At 40.3% G+C, this 15,392-nt stretch overlaps 1 protein-coding gene across 3 annotated transcripts in view; it reads left to right on the plus strand.

Annotated features, from left to right (window-relative positions):
• The window catches only part of vps13d (vacuolar protein sorting 13 homolog D), a 288,043-nt gene that overhangs the window by 68,491 nt on the left and 204,160 nt on the right, over positions 1-15,392 (plus strand). For all 3 annotated transcript variants that reach the window (XM_073031774.1, XM_073031775.1, XM_073031776.1), the window contains exons 19-22: positions 173-330; positions 4,854-5,891; positions 7,133-7,223; positions 12,105-12,231. In XM_073031774.1, coding sequence (XP_072887875.1) covers positions 173-330; positions 4,854-5,891; positions 7,133-7,223; positions 12,105-12,231 — 1,414 coding nt within the window. The remainder of the gene's footprint in view (positions 1-172; positions 331-4,853; positions 5,892-7,132; positions 7,224-12,104; positions 12,232-15,392) is intronic.

Genomic DNA, 15,392 nt, shown 5'->3' on the forward strand with positions numbered 1-15,392 from the left:
GTTCAGTTATCTGCAGAGAATAATCCTCCCAAATAAACATGGAAGGAAATTTTGGATTTGCTTTTAAAAGAGAAATACTTAATCATTTGATTCTAATCAATGCTCATCTTAGTCAAATATCATTGTATCGCTTGGCAGAAGTTGTACTCTCATTTCTTATTTTATTCTCCAGCCTTTCATATCCTGAATGACACCACAATCCAGTTCGTTCTAGAGAAAATCCCAGTTGACACAGATCCAGAGTTATCATTTCCAGCTGTAAATTCTTCAGATTCCTTTGAAACCACCAATAAAATGAAGATAGAAGGAAAATTTGTCAATCCTTTGAAGGTATAAGACTGACTGCACCGTCACAGGTTGTACTTGTGATTTAAGCATATAATATAGAAACACATTAACAAGATAATATTGAATGGCCTTTTCCTGGTTCCTTGTAATTAGAGGTTCTATTGATTATATAATGTGAATCTGTCGCTGTTCTCCTTGACTCCATAAATATTTAGTCTTTCTCTGATATTCTCTTCAATATTGTTGCTAGTCATTTCTTTAAATGTTGGCTATGGCTTATATGGCTTTTATCACATGAATGTAACCCTGGGTTGTAATAATAACACATGTAATTTAATTTGGATATTCCTCGTTTGCTGTTATCGAAGACTATTAGACAAAATGACCATAACTAGTGAGGCAAGAACAGAATTGTTTTTCTCTCACTAATGTCTGGGATTGACTAAAAGAACATGAACCACAGAATATAACCTTGAGAAAGTCTGCCAATGTTGATAATCCAAAACAACAGACACAAAATGCTGGAGAATCTCAGGTCAGGCAACATTTATGGAGTTGACGTTTTGAGCCAAGATCCTCCTTCAGGACTGAAAACGAGGGGGAAAAGTAGGGGGAGGGGAAGGAGAGAGCTAGAAGATGATTGTTGAAGCCAAGTGCAAGTGGGAAAGGTAAAGGGCTGGAGAAGAAACCTGATAGGAGAGGAAGGCAGACCATAGGAGAAAGGCAAGAAGGGGGCCAAGTGGAAGTGATAGGCAGGTGAAAAGAGGTTAGAATGGAGAATAGAAAAGAGGAGGGGTGGGATTTTTTTTTAAATGGAAGGAGAAATCGATATTCAGGCCATCAGGTTGGAATATAAGGTTCCCACCAGATGGAATATAAGGTGTTGTTCCTCCATCTTGAGGGTAGCCCTATCCAGGCACAAGAGGTGGCCACAGACTGCCATGTTAGAATGGGAATGGGAATTAAAAGGTTTGGCTACCAGGAAGTTTTGTTGTTGTCTGATTAGTGGGGGTGCTCGACAAAGGGGTCCCCCAATTTAGGACGGGTCTCATCAATATCGAGGAGGCTGCATCGGGAGCACTGGGCACAATAGACAACCCCAGCAGATTTGTGGGTGAAGTGTTGCCTCACCTGGAAGAATTGTTGGACGCCCTGAATGGAAACATGAGAGGAGGTGAATGGCAGGTGGAGCGCTTGGGCAACTTGCAGGGATAAGTACTGAGAGGGATGAACGGACAAGGGAATCACAGAGGGAGCGATTCCTGGAGAAAGCGGAGTGGGGGAGTGGAGGTAAAAGTGTGTTTAGTGGTAGGATCCCTTTGGAGATGGTGGAAATTGCAGAGGATGATGTGATGCTCATGGCACAAGGAACTCTTATCACTGGTGTGGCAGTAGAAAGATGTAAGTGTGGATGTTCAGGAAATGGAGGAGCAGTGGGTGAGGGCAGCATCAATAGTGGAGGATGGGAAACCTTGTTCTTTGAAACAGGAGTAAAGCTCACACGTACAGGAAAGGAAAACCACATCCTGGTAACACATGCGACAGGGGTAAAGGAACTGAGGAAAACGAATAGCATTTTCACAGGAGACAGGTTGGGGAAGAGATATAGTCAAGCTAACTGTGGGAATCTGTAGATTTATAAAAGATGTTGGTTGACAGTTTGTCTCCAGAGATCAAGAAAGGGGAGGGAGGTTTCAGAAATGGTCTAATTGAATTTACAGGCAAGCTAGAACTTGGAGGCAAAGTTGATGATGTTGATGAGCTCAGCATGGGTGCATGAATTGTTACAGCACATATGAAGGACCTTTAACCCATCAAGCTTGTAGCAGCCCTATATTAAAGCAATGCTGTTATCCCACTCTGCTTCCCTCCCCTAATACCCCTACAAATTCTGCCCTTTCAGATAGCTTTTGTATATTGTGATTGAATCTGTCTCCACAACTGCATAGATCATAATCATTGCTGTGCAAAAATGTTATTCCGCATTAGTTTTGGCTCTTTTTGACAATCATCATCATTCTGCATCACTGGTTCCTCATGCCTCAGCCAATTAAAACAATATCTTTGCCTATACTCTACAAAATTGTAAGTAATCTGAGATCCCTGCTCAACCTGCTCTGCAATCAGTTCTAAATTTTACACTTAATTAAGCTCATCATTCTTGGGGAGTTATTTTGGTAAATCTTTTCTACCTTTACCTGTACATACTAGAACTGAGCACAATACTCCAACTATGGCTGAACCAAAGTTTTATATATGTTTAATCACAAGCAAGAGAAAATCTGCAGATGCTGGAAATCCAAGCAACACCCACAAAAAGCAGGAGGAACTCAGCAGGCCAGACAGCATCTATGGAAAAGAGTAAACAGTTGATGTCTTAGGCTGAGACCCTTCATCAGGACTGGGGAGAAAAAAGATGAGTTAGGAGGTGGGGGGAGTGGAGGAAGAAAGGTGATAGGTGAAACTGGGGGATGGAGGTGGTTGAAGTAAAGAGCTGGGAAGTTGATTGGTGAAAGAGATACCGAGCTGGAGAATGAATCTGCTAGGAGAGGACAGAAGGCCAAGAAAGAAAGAAAAAAAAAGGGGAGAAGCACCAGAGGGAAATGATAGGCAGGTTAGGGGATAAGGTGAGATGGGGATGGGGAATGGTGAAGGAGAGGGGTGTGGGGCATTACCAGAAGTTCGAGAGATCGATGTTCCTGCCATCTGGTTGGAGGTTACCCAGATGGAATATAAGTTGTTGCTCCTCCAACCTTTGTGGCCCCATCACCACAGTAGAGGAGGCCATGGATTGACATGTGGGAATGGGAAGTGGAATTAACATGGGTGTCCACAGGAAGATCCCGCTTTTTCTGGTGGATGGAGCATAGGGGCTTAACAAAGTGGTCTCAGTCTGCATCGGGTCTCACTGACATACAGGAGGCCATACCAGGAGCACCAGATACAGTAGATAACCCCAACAGACTCACAGGTGAAGTGTTGCCTCACTGAGAGGGACTGTTTGGGGCCCTGAATGGTAGTGAGGGAGGAGGAGTAGGGGCAGGTGTAGCACTTGTTCTGCTCGCAAGGATAAGTGCCAGAAGAGACAGACAGACATACTTTATTGATCCCGAGGGAAATTGGGTTTCGTTACAGCCGCACCACCAAGAATAGTGAAGAAATGCAGCAATATAAAACCATAAATAATTAAATAATAATAAGTTAATCATGCCACATGGAAAAAATAAGTCCAGGACCAGCCTATTGCTCAGGGTGTCTGAAACTCCAAGGGAGGAGTTGTAAAGTTTGATGGCCACAGGTAGGAATGATTTCCTATGACGCTCAGTGTTACATCTCGGTGGAATGAGTCTCTGGCTGAATGTGTACTGCCTAACCAGTACATTATGGAGTGGATAGGAGTCGTTGTCCAAGATGGCATGCAACTTGGACAGCATCCTCTTTTCAGACACCACCGTCAAGAGAGTCCAGTTCCACCCCCACAACATCACTGGCCTTACGAATGAGTTTGTTGATTCTGTTGGTGTCTGCTACCCTCAGCCTGCTGCCCAGCACACAACAGCAAACATGATAGCACTGGCCACCACAGACTTGTAGAACATCCTCAGCATCATCCGGCAGATGTTAAAAGACCTCAGTCTCCTCAGGAAGTAGAGATGGCTCTGACCCTTCTTGTAGACAGCCTCAGTGTTCTTTGACCAGTCCAGTTTATTGTCAATTCGTATCCCCAGGTATTTGTAACCCTCCACCATGTCCACACTGACCCCTTGGAGGGAAACGGGTCAGCGGTGCTTTAGCCCTCCTCAGGTCCACCACCAGCTCCTTAGTCTTTTTCACATTAAGCTGCAGATGATTCTGCTCGCACCATGTGACAAAGTTTCCCACCGTAGCCCTGTACTCAGCCTCATCTCCCTTACTGATGCATCCAACTATAGCAGAGTCATCAGAAAACTTCTGAAGGTGGCAAGGCTCTGTGTTGTAGTTGAAGTCCGAGGTGTAGATGGTGAAGAGAAAGGGAGACAGGACAGTTCCCTGTGGAGCCCCAGTGCTGCTGAGGGAGATCAGTGAGGAAGGATGAATGGACAAGGGAGTCACAGAGGGAGCAATCCCTGCAGAAAGCAGGAAGTGGGGGGGGGGGGGGAGATGTGCTTGGTCGTTGGATCCTGCTGGAGATGGCAAAACTTACGGAGAATTATGGGCTGGATGTGGAGGCTGCTGGGGTGGTAGATGAGGACAAGAGGAACCCTATCCCTGGTGGGAGGATGGGGTGAGAGGATATGTTTATCAATTTCCTTACACTTCTACTTCTTACCTATTAGGTCACATTATTTGCTTATTGCCATCAAACCCCACCTATGGATTCTTAAAACCTCTAATAAAACATAAAAAACTACTGGAAACAATGAACAAGTTGGGCAGTTTTTCCTAAAGAGAGAAAAATGGTTTTGATGCATGTCAAAAATACTTATCATTTTCAAAATTAGTTGATTAGTTGGAAGTATTTTGAAATAATCTATGCTTGTAGCAGGAGTTTGGAATAGCCTTTAATTTGTTTCCTTATTGTGCAGGTAACATTAGCGAAGCATGTTTATGAACAGGTCCTACAGACACTGGATAACCTGACATACAGCGAGGACCTCAGCAAAATCTCACATAGTTCAACTGCTGATGTGTCAGACCGCCATAATGTTCCTTCGCCACTGAGAAGCCTGAAAATCTCTGATCTTCAACGAGAATGGAAAGAGAGTGGACTTTTTGGCCGAGTGAGCTATCCATCCACACCCGTTGATTCCTTTCCAATTCCAGAGTCAAAATCATTCACTCAGATTCAAGCTAATTTCTGCATCTCTGAGTTACAGATTCAGCTGTGTGGTGATCTCGCACTGGAAGCGCAAGGATTGGTTAGTTTAAAGTTTAAAGACTTTGAAGTTGAATTCAGTAAAGACCAGCCTCATACTCTGTCTATTCAGGTAGCTTTGCGGTCACTACTGATGGAAGATTTACTGGAAAAAAAGACAGGCTCTAAGTACAAGCATTTAATGGTGTCCAGAGGTGCACCAAAGCCTTCCAGTTTTACACAAAAGGAATATTTGTCCCAGTCTTGTCCTTCTATCTCCAATGTGGAGTATCCTGAGATGCCACGATCTCTTCCAGCCCACATGGAAGAGGCACAGAATGTGTTCCAATTTTACCAAAGGCCATCCTCAACACAGAGAAAACATAAAGAAGACAAAGATTCAGAATGCCTTCAGACCCCTCCACCATCCCCAAGATTGAAAAGCTCTAAGGCGTGCTGTACTAGAACAAACTTTGATGATTCATTAGTGCATATTAATATTTTTCTTGTGGATAAGAAACATCCTGAATTTTCTACACGTTACAATAAGGTCAACAGGAATTTGGATGTGGACTTCAACTGCCTGGATGTGCTAATTACACTTCAGACCTGGGTAATGATTTTGGATTTTTTTGGGATTGGATCAACAGCCACCAATCATGGCTTGAAACCTCCCGTGGAAGAACTTCAACCTCAGGCAAGACCTGATGAAACAGACGTGTCATCTGATGCTGGCCAGGAGCCAATAAACACAAAGTTAGATCTGAAGGTATTTAATTTATATTGTTTTATAGATTTGTATTATATTCAGCAATGAGAGGTTTACTGTATGAGGAACGTCTGGCAGCTCTTGGGGCTGTATTCCCTGGAGTTCAGGAGAATGAGGGGGGATCTCATAGAAACATTCCAAATGTTAAAACAGATTAGATATGGCAAAGTTATTTCCCATGGTAGGGGATTCTAGGACAAGAGGGCACGACTTCAGGATTGAAGGACGTCCTTTTGGAACTGAGATGCGGAGAAATTACTTTAGTCAGAGGGTGGTAAATCTATGGAATTTGTTGCCACGAGTGGCGGTGGAGGCCAAGTCATTGGGGGTATTTAAGGCAGAGATAGATTGGTTTTTGATTATCCAGGGCATCAAAGGGTATGGGGTGAAAACAGGGGAACAGGGATGAATGGATGAAGTGGATCAGTCCATGATTGAGTGGTGGAGCAGAATTGATGGGCCGAATGGCCTACTTCTGCTCCTAAATCTTATGGGTTTTTTCTTTCTGAGATGTGGGTAAGTAGTAATCGGAGGTGGAGGGATTATTACCGTTAGGACTTTTTTTGAAATGTTTTCATTTTAATATCAGAGTAGGCCGATTGCATGAGCAACCTGCTCAGAAAGTCAAAAGTATGCTTACCCAACTGATGTTTCCATACAAATAGTTGCAATATGCTAATTGCCTAAATCTTACCTTGATAAAATTAATCATCCTTGTGTCTTCTGCAATTTCATGAAAATGTTGTAAGAATTTTCAGGGTTGGCAGGTACAAAAGAGACTGGGGTAACCAAGAATGCCATGGATTTTACTTAGTCAAGTCTGATTTCAGTAAATTAACACAATGATTCACATTTTTGTTTACTTATATTGCAGAATCTGGCTAGTTAAGCCCTTAAAGTTAGTGATTCCACCATTTATTCAGTGTCATTTGTTTGGGTCTTTTACTCTCGATTCACTGAATCACTGGTGTCCAATTTGATGTTCTTTATGTCTTGGCAGTTTAAGTCTTAATAGTGTTTTTTAAAAATTTCTTCTCATTGCTGGTTGACCTAGTAAGTTTGCAGTTTTGAAAAGAGTACTGTTTAATGCAGCTATCTGATAAATCCGATTCCAATGAATTTGTCTCAGCTGGTACTGTGTAATTAAAGAATTCATTCACAATTCAGAAAGATTCAAAAATTCATAGATATCCTATAGTTGTATATGGAAGGAGCTTGCTAACTGTTCTTTCCCCTCTGAGGTTCACTCGCTGTCTCTGGTGTTAAATAAGAAGACAAATGAACTTGCCAAAGCCAATGTGTCCAAACTGGTGGCACATCTTGAATTGATAGGTAAGTTTTGAATACATTACATAACTACATACATAAAATTACATAACTAGTATGTTATGTAATTTCTAGATCAAACGTGTTAAGTACTGTGATGAAAGTTAGATTGCTTAGTCATTGCAGGTGTGATTAAGTACCAAAGAAGATTGAATTTGGTTGGTTACAAATCTTACATCCTGCAAGGTCCTGATGGAATACCTGGTAAGGCTCTGAAAACCTGTGCCAACCAACTAGCGGGAGTATTCAAGGACATTTTCAACCTCTCACTGCTATGGGTGGAAGTTCCCACTTGCTTCAAAAAGGCAACAATCCAGTGCCTAAGAAGAATAACGTGGGCTTCTTTCGCACAGTGGCACTAGCATCGACAGTGATGAAATGCTTTGAGAGATTGGTCATGACTAGACTGAGCTCCTGCCTCAACAATGACCCGGACCTATTGCACTTTGCCCATCGCCACAATAGGTCAACGACAGACACAATCTCAGTGGCTCTCCACATGGCTTTAGACCACCTGGACAATACAAACACTTATGTCAGGATGCTGTTCATCGACTATAGCTCAGCATTTAATACCATCATTCCCATAATCCTGATTGAGAAGTTGCAGAATCTGGGCCTCTGTACCTCCCTCTGCAAATGGATCCTCAACTTCCTAACCAGAAGACCACAGTCTGTGCGGATTGGTTATAATATATCCTACTCGCTAATGAGCAACATTGGCACACCTCAGGGGTGTGTGCTTAGCCCTCTGCTCTACTCTTCATATACACATAACTGTGTGGCTAGGCATAGCTCAAATACCATCTATAAATTTGCTGACGATGCAGCCATTGTTGGTGGAATCTCAGGTAGTGACGAGAGAGCGTACAGGAGTGAGGTATGCCAACTAGTGGAGTGGTGCCGCAGCAACAACCTGGCACTCAACGTCAGTAAGACGAAAGAGCTGATTGTGGACCAAGAAGGGAAAGACAAAGGAACACATATCAATCCTCATTGAGAGATCAGAAGTGGAGAGAGTGAACATCTTCAAGTTCCTGAGTGTCAAGATCGCTGAGGATCTAACCTGGTCCCAACATATCGATGTAGTTATAAAGAAGGCAAGACAGCGGCTATACTTTATTAGGAGTTTGAAAAGATTTGGCATGTACCTGTCCAAACTTTTCTTAAATGTTGAAATCGAGCTAGCATGAACTTCTACTGACAGCTCATTCCTCACTCTCACAACCCTCTGAGTGAAGAAGTTTCCCCTCATGTTCCCCTTAAATTTCTCACCTTCCACCCTTAACGCATGACCTCAGTTGTAGTCCCACCCAACCTCAGTGGAAAAAGCCTGTTTGCATTTACCCTATTTTTACCCCTCATAATGTTGTATATGTCTATCAAATCTCCTCTCAGCCTTCTACATTCCAAAGAATACAGTCCAAACCTAGTCAATATTTTCTTATAACTCAGGTCTTCTACATCTGGCAATATCCTTGTAAATTTCTCTGTACTCCTTCAGCCTTGTTTACATCTTTCATGTGGGTAAAACTACGTACAGTACTCCAACTTAGGCCTCACCAACGTCTTATACAACTTCAAAGTAACATCACGTCTCCTGTTCCCAATACATTGATTTATGAAGGCCAGTGTGCCAAAAGCTTTCTTTACGACCCTATCTACCTGTGATACCACTTACAATGAATTATGGATCTGTATTCCCAGATCCCTTTGTTCTAACACAATCCTCAGTGCCCATTCTAAAAAATGTAGTTATGAACAGAAAAAGAAATCAGACAAATGGTTCATTCACAAGATGATCATGATTTCAAAGCAATTTGCTAAAAAAAAGTGAAGCTTCTTCCACACAGAAGGTAGTCAAGATTCAGAAAACAGTCACTAAAAGGTTGGTGGATTTAAATTTCAAGGAAACTTTTAAAAGGCAAATTGACATACACTTGAAGTTGATTTTTAGGCTCCTAGGTAGGGATTGAATTATGCTAAATATAGCACTGGCTTGATGGATTAAATACTATAGTACTTCTACTGAGAAGATTTCTAGCAGCATAAGTAAAAGACTAGCATATGGTCATGAACTAAATGATTTAATTTGGTTAATGATTTGGACAGAGGGAATAGCACTGAAATTTTCTTGTATCAAAAAACTGGGAGTGAGCAAACGAAGAAGAATATTAAAAGATTTCCAAGGCTATATAAAAAAAATTTAGTGACAGATGTAATTAATTGCATCTGGTAATACAATTTAGGAGCAGAAAATAAGGACTATTATACACATGATGGGAATGGGCTAAATATTATTTGTTAGCAAGCTGACCCAAAGATGATTTATAAATCCTTGAATGTAAGGACAGGTATATAGAACACAAAAAAAAACAGAATCTGGCTTTTATAATTAGGAGCAAAGATACAGATCAACAACCCCTTATTTGAAATTCTGAAATCCAAAAAGCTCCGAAAACCAACATTTTTTTTCGCCAACAGCTGACCTCATTATCAGTAATCTCCCTGCCTATCATTTCTATGTAGAATCAGTGTTTGAGAAGGGAAAAGAAGGATAACCTTGCTAACCTTGGGCTAGGTAGTCCATTGTCAGTTGAAGAGCATTTAAAATAAAAAGGCTAAGTTCATGATTATTTGGAGCTGTGCAGGGCTTTATTTAAAATTGTTAATTTTGAAGAAAATCTAGTATTTATAAAAATAAGGTAGCAGACTAAATGTAGATGGTTTGAAAGAAGGTTGTTATAGAGTTACAGAATCACAGAGAAGAACAGCGCTGAAACACACCCTTTGGCCGATCTAGTTCATGCCGAAACTATTTAGGCTGCCTACTCTCATTGACCTGCACTGCGACCATAGCCCTCCATACCCCTTCCATCTATGTACCACCCGCACTCAGACAGGTTAAATAAGAGACTTGAACATACAAGTTTTTTGGTATCCGACGGGGGGGGGGGTGGTCCCAGAACCAATAAGGAGGGATTCTGAAATCCGAAAAATTCTGAATTCTGTAATGCAACTGGCCCCAAGAATTTCGGATAAGGGGTTGTGGACCTGTATTATAATATTAGCACATGCAATCATTATCTCATAATTGCTACACTATGTGCAATTTTAATGATCTGTTTTATTTTGTTAAATTTATACTGTTACACTGTTAACTCACTACCGTCTCTCCTGGTGGCAGACACATCTTTCCCTACAAGCCATGTCCAAGACATTTTTGTATCCTAATCAGAATGAGTGATGTTTGGACTCCACTCAGACATGACAAATTGTAGAATCTCTTCACACCTATTCCGGAAAGTTCAAGTAGCACCTGTCCTAAACTATTGTCTGAAGGATAAGCATGTCTGTAACATGATCATCCTGACCTATATCCATTAAAATGTTTAACCGTTTTTAAAATCCTCTCCCCATTCTACATAATGTAACAAATAATCTTTTGTGACTGGGTATTCAGTTATTTTGTATACAGCCTTTATGTGTTGTGGCTCCGTATTTTAGCAGTATACTCAATTTTGAAAAGTAGTGTCCCACCACTAGATGTCACTGAACCTCTGCTAGAACTTCAACAAAGAAAATAATATGGTAAAAATGAAAAAAATGCACCTTATTTACATTGAGAATTTCCCAAAATGCTTTGGTAAAAAAGATTTACTCTAAAGTTCTGTTATTAGTTTATGAAAGCATGTCAAGTTGTTAGTCATGGCAGGAATTTTATTGAAAAATTTATTGTATTTTAAACTAAGCTGACAATTTTTTTAATGAGCATGTATAATCTGGAGTTAAAAAGATGATAAATTTTAAAAACCTAAACAAAGGTACTTTTTTTTCAAGACTCTGTCTTTGCAATATGTTGGACTGAAAATTATTGCATTTATCAAAACAGTAAAGCAAGTAATTTTGCCAAAGTTTTACTTAATCAGAGGTTAGCTCAGGTACATAATTAAAAGTTGACCTATCCAACAGCAGCCATCCAAGAATCTATAATTATTTTGTGAACTAACTGACTTTTGCTCAGAATCACAGTGCAGCCCATGATCGCAATGCAAAACTAAGTACTGAGGGCTCCCAGCCTTGGAGTGTGTGTACCGATGTTAAAGCTTGATCCCTAGTCTTTAAGCACAAAAGCTGTTCACCTATCAAGAAATAATAGATGCCAACATGTACAAAAGCTGGATGAACTCAGCAGGTCGGGCAGCATCCGTTGAAATGAGCAGTCAACGTTTCGTGTTGATATGACCACAGTATCTGCAGTGTACTGTGTGTTTAATAATAGATACCAACCTGGCAGTTCAAATCAATTTCAAAAATGTACAGCTTTTTCTAAAGTCAAGCTAACTCTTCCCCTGACCTGCTCCTTTTGTTCTCAAATTGGTTCTTATATTCTGATATTTAATCCGTAGTACATTATTGATAGGCACTGCATAGTGCAATCTATCTAAATACCTGTGAACAACACCACAAAATGGTAGGGCACCCATCCAAATGCTCTTTTAAGTTTCCAGTCTCTTTGGAATGCTATTGAGTTTTGGCAAGGTTTTCTCCCTGCAGTTAATGCTTCTACTCGTACCATGAAAGAATAGAGCATACTTTCAATTTAGAAACAAAATAAGTGAAAGGTTCTGTATATTTTTGGCATGGCAGCTGAGTAAATCTATATTCCTGGGCTGAAGGTCGGTTTAGATCTCCTTTAACACAAATTTATAAAAAATAAATAGATGTTGAAAAGAGATTTTGATAATACTCAAAAATAGATTATGGTAATGCTGTTTGAAAACTTGTGAAATTGTTAACACTTTGTAAAGGCATTGAACTGTTCTACCTGTCACCCTGCACGTCCCTATCTCTGTTGTGCTGAGATTAACCTCTTTTATTCTACAGACAGAGACTTTGCTTTGCAAGGCAGTCTTGGCAGCCTTTCGTTAAGTGATTTGACATCTCATGGAGAGCTGTATAGGGAGCGTTTCACCACCAGTGGCAAAGAGGCACTAGTGTTCAACATTTACAAGTATGTATTTACAAGTATGCTTTTACAAGTATGTGTGTTTTTATTTACACTATTAAGTTTTATGTTATCTTTGCAATGTTATAAAAGCTGTTTCTGAGAACTTTGGAAGTAAACCTCAGATTGAGTTTGGCACATTTATCGATGTACAAACCCCATTTCCAGAAAAGTTGGGATATTTTCCAAAATGCTATAAAAACAAAAATCTGTGATATGTTAATTCACGTGAACCCTTATTTAACTGACAAAAGTACAAAGAAAAGATTTTCACTAGTTTTACTGACCAACTTAATTGTATTTTGTAAATATACACAAATTTAGAATTTAATGGCTGCAACACACTCAACAAAAGTTGGGACAGAGTTAAAATAAGATTGAAAAGTGCACAGAATATTCAAGTAACACCGGTTTGGAAGACTCCACATTAAGCAGGCTAATTGGTAGCAGGTGAGGTATCATGACTGGGTATAAAAGTAGCGTCCATCAAAGGCTCAGTCTTTGCAAGCAAGGATGGGTCGTGGCTCACCCCTTTGTGCCAAAATTCGTGAGAGAATTGTTAGTCAGTTCAAACGGAACATTTCCTAACGCAAGATTGCAGAGAATTTAGGTCTTTCAACATCTACAGTACATAATATTGTGAAAAGATTCAGAGAACTCAGAGACATCTCAGTGCGTAAAGGACAAGGTCGGAAACCACTGTTGAATGCGCGTGATCTTCGAGCCCTCAGGCGGCACTGCCTAAGAAACCGTCATGCTACTGTGACAATTATAGCCACCTGGGCTCGGGAGTACTTCAGAAGACCATTGTCACTTAACACAGTCCGTCACTGCATCCAGAAATGCAACTTGAAACTGTATTATGCAAGGAGGAAGCCATACATCAACTCTATGCAGAAATGCTGGCGAGTTCTCTGGGCCCGAGCTCATCTCAGATGGACCGAAAGACTGTGGAACCGTGTGCTGTGGTCAGATGAGTCCACATTTCAGCTAGTTTTCGGAAAAAACGGGCGTCGAGTTCTCCGTGCCAAAGATGAAAACGACCATCCTGATTGTTATCAGCGAAAGGTGCAAATGCCAGCATCTGTGATGGTACGGGGGTGCATCAGTGCCCACGGCATGGGTGAGTTGCATGTATGTGAAGGTACCATTGACTCTGAGGCGAATATTAGGATTTTAGAGAGACATATGTTGCCATCAAGATGATGTCTCTTCCCAGGACGTCCATGCTTATTTCAGCAGGACAATGCCAGACCACATTCTGCACGGGCTACAACAGTGTGGCTTTGTAGACACAGAGTGCGTGTGCTTGACTGGCCTGCTGCCAGTCCAGATCTGTCTCCTATTGAAAATGTATGGCGCATCATGAAGAGGAGAATCAGACAACGGAGACCACGGACTGTTGAGCAGCTGAAGTCTTATATCAAGCAAGAATGGACAAAATTTCCAATTGCAAATCTACTACAATTAGTATCCTCAGTTCCAAAATGATTAAAAAGTGTTATTAAAAGGAAAGGTGATGTAACACAATGGTAAACATGCCTCTGTCCCAACTTTTGTTGAGTGTGTTGCAGCCCTCAAATTCTAAATTTGTGTGTATTTACAAAATACAATTAAGTTGGTCGGTAAAACTAATTGAAAATCTTTTCTTTGTACTTTTGTCAGTTAAATAAAGGTTCACGTGAATTGGAATATCACAGATTTTTGTTTTTATTGCATTTTGGAAAATATCCCAACTTTTCTGGAAATGGGGTTTGTAGTATAAAATCACAAAGTGAAAGAATGCTTGCATTGGTCAGTGAATTCTTATTGTATGAGATCCTCAGTATCACAGGATGCTAGAAGGTTTCTTATGTTTCTGCGATAAATTCTAGGCACTGAGTGTTTAAAAAGCATATTGCTGCTAATGAAATTCTCCCCCTATTGTATTTCAAAGTAATCTGCACCAGAACTATGCTGAAAAAAATAAAAAGAAAATTGCAGGTGTTGCGATTGTAATGAGCATGGGTGCTTGAGGGAGTAAACTACAGTTGCTATTAAATCCTGATTGACACTGTAAATCAAAGAAACTGCTACTGATCTTAAAAGTTTCTTTTGCCTGAAGTAAAATATGTTCAGTACAGTTGGCAGGGAGCCTCATGTTCCATTAGTACTAAGAAAAAACACTTTTTCTGTTTTCCACACCTTATGCATCTATGTATCAGCGAAAAATATGTGCAGCAGTATCTGTCTCTTGCCACCTCTCCCTCCCCCACAGTCCTCTCCATTCAAATTTGTAGCTGAAAGTTTATGAAGACTGCAGCAATTTGCAGTATTTCTAATTTTTTTTTTAGTAAATACTTAGGTTCTACTAGAAACACCTTTACAACAAGGATAGAGGAAATTGCAACCATATGCTATACCTTGTTTGTGCACCAATATGGTTATGTTAGAGTATCGGTAGTTTGATTTCATATGGAGGCCATGTGTACATGTTATTCAGATAGTTTTAACAGCATAGTCATCCTGGTGCATCTAATCAAATTATATGAGTAAATTTTAACAGATTTCTGCAAATATTTATAGTATTTTTATATCTGAAAATTAATTATTAAATTTCTGCTTTGATCTTTTTTCCTACTAATTCACTACTGCTCCCACTGTGTAACGTTACATATTTTTGCAAAGATCTTATCATGTGTACCACTGAAACCTTGAGAGCCAGTTTTCTCAGAAAATTCAGTTATGACAGCACTTATTTTCTTCTTCATCAGGTCCCAAAAAATCCTATAGCATCAATCAATATAAAGTTTACCCAGCTATAGCTTATTACCCTTGTTAGAGAGAAATGGTGGTTCTAAACAACTTGGATTTAAAATTCATATTCCTCCATTCACATTATGCCAGGGGTTCCCAACATGGGGTCCACAGACTCCTCGGTTAATGGTAGGTGTCCATGGCATAAAAGAGGTTGGGAATCCCATCCTATACCATCTCAGGTTAATTTACAAGGTGTATTGCTCTTTTTTGAAAATTCAGTTTCTGTCATCCATAGCATTCCTCTTGCTCTACACTGCAGTCGTTCAGTGTGTTTATAGTAGCTTTGTGCATGTTAGTGAAATACCACTCCTCAGCCTTTTCACCACTCACTTCCTTTTCTCCATTGAGGCACAGCTCATGACATTAGC

The sequence above is a fragment of the Hemitrygon akajei genome, chromosome 29 (genome assembly GCF_048418815.1).
Source record: "Hemitrygon akajei chromosome 29, sHemAka1.3, whole genome shotgun sequence".
NCBI lineage: Eukaryota > Metazoa > Chordata > Chondrichthyes > Myliobatiformes > Dasyatidae > Hemitrygon > Hemitrygon akajei.